The following is a 7,834-nucleotide window of genomic DNA, read 5'->3' on the forward strand; positions in this document are numbered from 1 at the left end:
TAGCGGACAACTACAGTGAATACTGTAACATTCGTTAAAGTTACTTACTTGATGATGTTGTGTCCTAAAATGCCTTGAAGACTTGAATACAGCCATTTGTGATTGTTAATTTGCGCCCGCGAGCATACGCGTGTGAAGTGCAGATGCTGATGCGGGAGAGGTGGGTCTGACTCTGGGCTACTTTTACACTGTTGCCACGGGTTATAATGCAAGTTAGCGGTTCTAAATTCACATTAAACCACAGCTTCATGGGTTTTTTGCTCTAATTTATTTTTGGTTTTGTGCTGGTATTGGTATATTTTGCATGCTAGTGATAGGAATCGATCCCTTGACGTGATTGGTTATTGGTTTGTGACGTAGCAAACCGAGGGCTGTTTCAAACCGCATTTCTGGGTCAGCCTTTGGGAAGCTACAGTTTTAAGGAGAAAATACTCGATTGACACGTGGTTTGTCTAAAAGCATATTAAAAACACCACATAGACAAATAAACAACATAAAAACTTGATTTTCACCATAGGGGGACTTTAAATGAAAATGTTGTCATCATTTACTCATCCTCAAGTTGTTCCAAAACCCAAAAGAAGATATTTTGGATTTTTTTTTTTTTTGTCCATACAATGAAAGTTAATAGGGCCTAATGTTGTTTGGGCCCCAGTGTTCTTCAAAATTTCTTTTGTGTTCCACTTTTGTTTGTGACTTTTAGAAATTGATATGTTATTGTCTTCTTCAATAAGATCCAGACATTTCATCAGAATGTGAGTCACTCCCAGACAGAGACCCTAGCATGTTTTACAAACGTTACCTGAAGAAGATCAGGGATCTGGGAGAGGTCAGTTTACGGTTTCTGCTCAATAATTTGTTCAGGTCTTACCGTCATATTTCAGTTTCATATGATACTCTGTGACTTGCTTTCAGGGACATTTTGGAAAGGTGATGCTGTACGTCTATGACCCTGGCAATGACGGAACAGGAGAGTATGTGGCGGTGAAGGCATTGAAACAAGAGAGTGGAAGTAACCTCCACGATTCCTGGATGAAGGAGATCGACATACTTAAATCACTTTACCACAACAATATCGTCAAATACAAGGGGTGCTGTACTGAACTGGGTGAGCAAAGCCAATAGCTTAAAGCCCTCATGAAATACAGTTTTGTCACTTTTTTCGTTTAGTAGCTTTCTATATGCCAGTGTACAGATACAAGTTGACAAATACTATTTTAGCAGATAATACATGATTCAGATTCTAGGAAAATGGACCCAGATTTAAATGTTACAGTCAAAGGTAGTTATTTATATTTATATATATATATATATATATATATATATATATGTATGTGTGTGTGTGTGTGTGTGTGTGTGTGTGTGTGTATTAAGGGCCATCAAAAATTCTTCACTTGAATAACAACATCTCCACTGAATTTATAATTATCAACTGCCTCCGACTAGAAATAGCAAGCAGCAAATCATGGTTTCCTAGGCTATGTCCCACCCCACTTCCTGTTTCAATTGGTAATATTTCATCTACTCATGCAAACTGTGATGGCCACACTCACGGTGTACTATATGTGGTATTTTGTTTTAGGTGGACAGGTGGTTCAGTTAATCATGGAGTATCTTCCACTGGGAAGCCTCAGAGAGTACCTGCCAAAACACTGGTTGGGAATCGCACAAAGTCTCCTGTATGCACAGCAGATCTGTATGGTGAGGGAGTCAGAACCTTCAAAGTCCTACTGAAGCTACAAAAGAAAAACTAATAGTCCTTACTCTGCTATCCAATCTGTACTGCCGCACCCATAGGGGATGGACTATCTGCACTCCAAACGGTACATCCACCGGGATTTGGCTGCACGGAATGTTTTGGTGGAGAATGAAGGTGTGGTTAAGATCGGCGACTTTGGCTTGACAAAGTACATTCCCGAAGGGGAGATCTACTATCGTGTTCGTGAGGACGGAGACAGCCCTGTGTTCTGGTAAGCTGTAATAGCTGGAGGCTTGGGGAGTTGGGTAATGTTCTCTAATGTTGATAACATCCTGGAGAATGCTTTTATCAATACAGCATGATCTGTTAATGGATTTATGGACATCATTAGACATAATGTGGTGTCACTCAGTGAAAGCATAAGTATGTTTGCTATCGATGAACACAATTATTGAATTTCACAGAAACTAAAATCATTTAATAAGAACAAAACTTTGACAACCTTACATTTATCTCTGCACTTTTTTAATTATTAAATTCATCTCTGGGTTTAAACAAACAGCAGTTATTCCGAAACACTATATATATATTTTTTTGCTTTTTAGGTACGCCATAGAGTGCCTGAAGGAGAGCAAGTTTTCCTTTGCCTCTGATGTTTGGTCCTTTGCTGTGACCCTCTATGAGATTTTGACCAACTGCAACCATCGCCAAAGCCCCCCTTCGGTACGTCTCGACATTTCTGCATCAGTTTGTAATGTTTATATAAAAAGTGCACTCTGTAATGTTCCAGTTTTACACGTAAAGAAATAATTGGCACATTTGCCAAATATGCATGAAGGATGTACGGCTCACAGCGGACAAGTGTAACGCTGTCTCTGTAAACCTGCAGTAATCAACAAAATGACCAAAAATTTCCATTTTATTGACATGTATAGTATATGAAATACAGAAAAACAAATGACAAATGGTCGACAAAAAGCTCTGGTGTGATGCAGTGTAATTTTAGTTAATATTTTGTCATTTTTAATATTTTTATTCATATTTAGAGGGTCTTTTTTTTTTCGTTTTAGTTAAAGTTTTAGTAATTTAGTTGTGTTTTGTCATTTTTTTTTAATTTCAGTTTTAGTTTTTTAGTGCATCAAGTTTAACTAAGTGGAAGTGATTCCTTGGAAACTAGCTGAAATACAATAAGTTTCAGGGTTTTTATATATTTTATTTTATTTCAGTAAATGTTTGTTTGTTTTTTCAAGTAACTTTTTTTTATGGTTTTAGTTTAGTCCTTAAAGTTTGCAATATCTTTTAAATTGATGGATGACTTTGTTTTCCATAGAAATTCTTTGAGATGATGGGATTGGTCCATGGTCAGATGACTGTGGTTAAACTTATTACCCTACAAAAAGCTCTGGTGTGATGCAGTGTAATTTTAGTTAATATTTTGTCATTTTTAATATTTTTATTCATATTTAGAGGGTCTTTTTTTTTCGTTTTAGTTAAAGTTTTAGTAATTTAGTTGTGTTTTGTCATTTTTTTTTTATTTCAGTTTTAGTTTTTTAGTGCATCAAGTTTAACTAAGTGGAAGTGATTCCTTGGAAACTAGCTGAAATACAATAAGTTTCAGGGTTTTTATATATTTTATTTTATTTCAGTAAATGTTTGTTTGTTTTTTCAAGTAACTTTTTTTTATGGTTTTAGTTTAGTCCTTTAAGTTTGCAATATCTTTTAAATTGATGGATGACTTTGTTTTCCATAGAAATTCTTTGAGATGATGGGATTGGTCCATGGTCAGATGACTGTGGTTAAACTTATTACCCTCCTGGAGAAAAATGAGAGACTGCCGTGCCCTCGAGACTGTCCCCGTGAGGTACAGTGAAACTAAGCAGCACAAATATTCATAAATGCAAAAAAATACAGCACAAGTATTCTTACATATTTATTTGTGCAACCCACGAATCCTCTTTACAGGTTTATTTACTGATGGAGCAATGCTGGGATTTCAACCCTGGGCAGCGTCCATCATTCAGTTCCCTGGCTGAGTCTCTGAAGGATATCAGGCAAACGTACAAACAGCAACCGTCTGTGCAACTCGCTCAGCTCAACCATCGCTGACCTGCTCTGTCCTCTCTATCTGTGCTGTTCTCACAGCCTGTAACCACAGCACTTCACTGTGAACCTGACCACACTTAGCTCATTGGGCTGTATTTTCAGAAAAGAGGATGTTTTTTTTATATTCAGTTGAGGGAACCCACATACTGTACCTCTTTTTCTACCGAAACTGTGCCGGTGTTTGTGATAGACCCAGAGCTTGGTTCTACAAACCTCTCTTTGAACTGCTCGCCGCTTTCAGTCACTTAAGAGGTGAACAATAACTCAACTTACTGTTACTCTATAACCACCAGCTCCAGCATCAGCACAGTTCTTCTGTCAGTGGAAAAAAGGTAACTGTGACCTTAAGTGCTCTTTAAAGCAACCGAATGAAAGTTTTTACCTTGAAATATCAGTTTCAAAATCATTCTGGTGCTACACTGACTTCTAAGAAGGTGAATGGCTTCGGTTTCTTTCCCACACTCCACCGCAAATGTCTGTTCTGGGAGTATGTAAGTTTGGTGAGCGGGTACAAAATCCCTCCAAAGGGGTGAAATGCTTTACGGCAGCAACGAACGCACGTGTACAGCGATCCACTGTAAAATCTACAGTGATTTCCTAAATTAACTGTAGGGGGCTTTAAAGTCGCAAAAATACACAAAACTACATACAGTTGCTTTAAGTCAAGTGTCTTGCTGTTAAAACCATAATAACCAAAGAATGCATGGTTGTGGACATTATTCATTCCTTATTTCATTCCCAATGTAACATATTATTGTGTAAATATGGTCAGGTGTGTTTAGTTGCTTTCGAGCTTACTTCCTCTTTCCCCAATCCTGCTGTTATACATACTGTGTATATACAGTGGGTACGGAAAGTATTCAGGCCCTCTTAAATTTTTCACTCTTTGTTATATTGCAGCCATTTGCTAAAATCATTTAAGTTAATTTTTTTTCCTCATTAATGTACACACAGCACCCCATATTGACAGAAAAACACAGAATTGTTGACATTTTTGCAGATTTATTAAAAAAGAAAAACTGAAATATCACATGGTCCAAAGTATTCAGACCCTTTGCTCAGTACTTAGTAGAAGCACCCTTTTGATCTATTACAGCCATGAGTCTTTTTGGGAAAAATGCAACAAGTTTTTCACACCTGGAATTGGGGATCCTCTGCCATTCCTCCTTGCAAATCCTCTCCAGTTCTGTCAGGTTGGAAGGTATACGTTGGTGGACAGCCATTTTTAGGTCTCTCCAGAGATGCTCAATTGGGTTTAAGTCAGGGCTCTGGCTGGGCCATTCAAGAACAGTCACAGAGTTGTTGTGAAGCCACTCCTTCGTTATTTTAGCGGTGTGCTTAGGGTCATTGTCTTGTTGGAAGGTAAACCTTAGTTCCAGTCTGAGGTCCTGAGCACTCTGGAGAAGGTTTTAGTCCAGGATATCCCTGTACTTGGCCGCATTCATCTTTCCCTCGATTGCAACCAGTCGTCCTGTCCCTGCAGCTGAAAAACACCCCCACAGCATGATGCTGCCACCACCATGCTTCACTGTTGGGACTGTATTGGACAGGTGCCTGGTTTTCTCCACACATACCGCTTAGAATTAAGGCCAAAAAGTTCTATCTTGGTCTCATCAGACCAGAGAATCTTATTTCTCACCATCTCGGAGTCCTTCAGGTGTTTTTTAGCAAACTCCATGCAGGCTTTCATGTGTCTTGCACTGAGGAGAGGCTTCCGTCGGGCCACTCTGCCATAAAGCCCCGACTGGTGGAGGGCTGCAGTGATGGTTGACTTTCTCCGGCGAACCTACAAACAGCAACCGTCTGTGCAACTCGCTCAGCTCAACCATCGCTGACCTGCTCTGTCCTCTCTATCTGTGCTGTCCTCACAGCCTGTAACCACAGCACTTCACTGTGAGCCTGACCACACTTAGCTCATTGGGCTGTATTTTCAGAAAAGAGGATGTTTTTTTTATATTCAGTTGAGGGAACCCACATACTGTACCTCTTTTTCTACCGAAACTGTGCCGGTGTTTGTGATAGACCCAGAGCTTGGTTCTACAAACCTCTCTTTGAACTGCTCGCCGCTTTCAGTCACTTAAGAGGTGAACAATAACTCAACTTACTGTTACTCTATAACCACCAGCTCCAGCATCAGCACAGTTCTTCTGTCAGTGGAAAAAAGGTAACTGTGACCTTAAGTGCTCTTTAAAGCAACCGAATGAAAGTTTTTACCTTGAAATATCAGTTTCAAAATCATTCTGGTGCTACACTGACTTCTAAGAAGGTGAATGGCTTCGGTTTCTTTCCCACACTCCACCGCAAATGTCTGTTCTGGGAGTATGTAAGTTTGGTGAGCGGGTACAAAATCCCTCCAAAGGGGTGAAATGCTTTACGGCAGCAACGAACGCACGTGTACAGCGATCCACTGTAAAATCTACAGTGATTTCCTAAATTAACTGTAGGGGGCTTTAAAGTCGCAAAAATACACAAAACTACATACAGTTGCTTTAAGTCAAGTGTCTTGCTGTTGAAACCATAATAACCAAAGAATGCATGGTTGTGGACATTATTCATTCCTTATTTCATTCCCAATGTAACATATTATTGTGTAAATATGGTCAGGTGTGTTTAGTTGCTTTCGAGCTTACTTCCTCTTTCCCCAATCCTGCTGTTATACATACTGTGTATATACAGTGGGTACGGAAAGTATTCAGGCCCTCTTAAATTTTTCACTCTTTGTTATATTGCAGCCATTTGCTAAGGGAGAAAGCAAAGACTGTGACAGACTGTTATTTTGAAGGCCTTAAGAATATGAATTTAGATGTTTACAGTATGATACAAATGCCGCTTTGAATGTTTTTCTTTTTTATTTATATTTTGTCTTTTTGAAAAATGTGCAATTCTTCCTAGGTTTATGTGAAATGCTATAGTCTTAATGTCCCTCTGAATGTATCTATAAATACTCTTTTAATAAATGTAATTATTCAAAGTGTATACCAAGATACTATCTTTTGAGAGGCATTTTGTTATTTATAAGTGTATCCTTGTGGATTTTCATTCATTCAGAAATAGTCAGCATGAAATGAAAAATCACCGTCAATTTTGTAAATTTATGTTATTGATCTTAAGGTGAGGAATTCATCCATGTTTTGACCCTGTAATCAAAATATAGCTCGATCTTCCAGTGAAATGACAGACTTCTGTCTGGTGACGTATACTGGACTTGTTCAATTATTTGGATTGCTAAAACATTTCCCCTCCACAATCAACTGCAAGCTCAAAACCCAATCAGTTCCCAAACGACATTATTTTTTTCTCTCGATCTGATACCTTCAGATGTGTCAATACAGAATAAAAGATCTGTCGCTACTTCCATTTCATCACAACTTTGATGGCACACACATGCATGCACGACCTGGAACCTTGGGCCAGCTCGACAAAACTATTTTTAAAGAACAGAACGTAACATTTTCACAACAAAACCATTGTGAACCCCTTTTATTTTACTTTTTCTTTTTTTTTAATGTGCAAACAGTAAAATAAGAAACAACAGAGTGCATAAAAATAAGGAAAAAGTTATTCTTATGTAAATACTATATATTTTGATGGTATCTGGCAACCCACCTGCCTTGCGTTCAAATTTGAGACGCGACTCGTTAGCTCCGCCCCTCAAGCCTGAAGAAAAATGCATTTCCCCTCGACCAATCAGCGAGCGAGTTCCTCGCATGTGTGTATTGTTTAAACTGGCCAAAGCAAACGTGCGGTGTGAGCACACAAACTACCACACGGAGACATGGCGACCGCGGTATCCGTTAGCTCAGCTGCCAGAGACGAGAAATCCTTCACTGGTGCCAATTTTGCAGCGAATCCACTCTATAAAAGTTACGATCAAGCAGCCGAACTCGAAAACTGGGGGTTTGAAACGGGTAAACAAGTCGATGCGGACACCGGCGATGAGGGTCCACCGACTAAATTAATTTACAATTTCTAAGCTATTTGTTCAAATATATTCAATTACACAATGGCTGTCATAGCATGTATAGCATGTTT

The 7,834-nt window shown here is 38.9% G+C and overlaps 1 protein-coding gene across 1 annotated transcript in view; it reads left to right on the forward strand.

Annotated features, from left to right (window-relative positions):
• Window positions 1-4,687, forward strand: part of LOC107754046 (non-receptor tyrosine-protein kinase TYK2-like) — a 22,586-nt gene extending 17,899 nt beyond the window's left edge. The window contains exons 15-21 of the mRNA XM_016570362.1: window positions 735-829; window positions 916-1,108; window positions 1,583-1,701; window positions 1,798-1,970; window positions 2,305-2,422; window positions 3,450-3,560; window positions 3,662-4,687. Coding sequence (XP_016425848.1) covers window positions 735-829; window positions 916-1,108; window positions 1,583-1,701; window positions 1,798-1,970; window positions 2,305-2,422; window positions 3,450-3,560; window positions 3,662-3,805 — 953 coding nt within the window. The 3' untranslated portion in view covers window positions 3,806-4,687. The remainder of the gene's footprint in view (window positions 1-734; window positions 830-915; window positions 1,109-1,582; window positions 1,702-1,797; window positions 1,971-2,304; window positions 2,423-3,449; window positions 3,561-3,661) is intronic.
• The last annotated feature ends 3,147 nt before the right edge of the window (window positions 4,688-7,834 follow it).

This window comes from Sinocyclocheilus rhinocerous, unplaced genomic scaffold (genome assembly GCF_001515625.1).
Source record: "Sinocyclocheilus rhinocerous isolate Xijiao unplaced genomic scaffold, SAMN03320098_v1.1 scaffold292, whole genome shotgun sequence".
Taxonomy (NCBI): Eukaryota; Metazoa; Chordata; class Actinopteri; order Cypriniformes; family Cyprinidae; genus Sinocyclocheilus; species Sinocyclocheilus rhinocerous.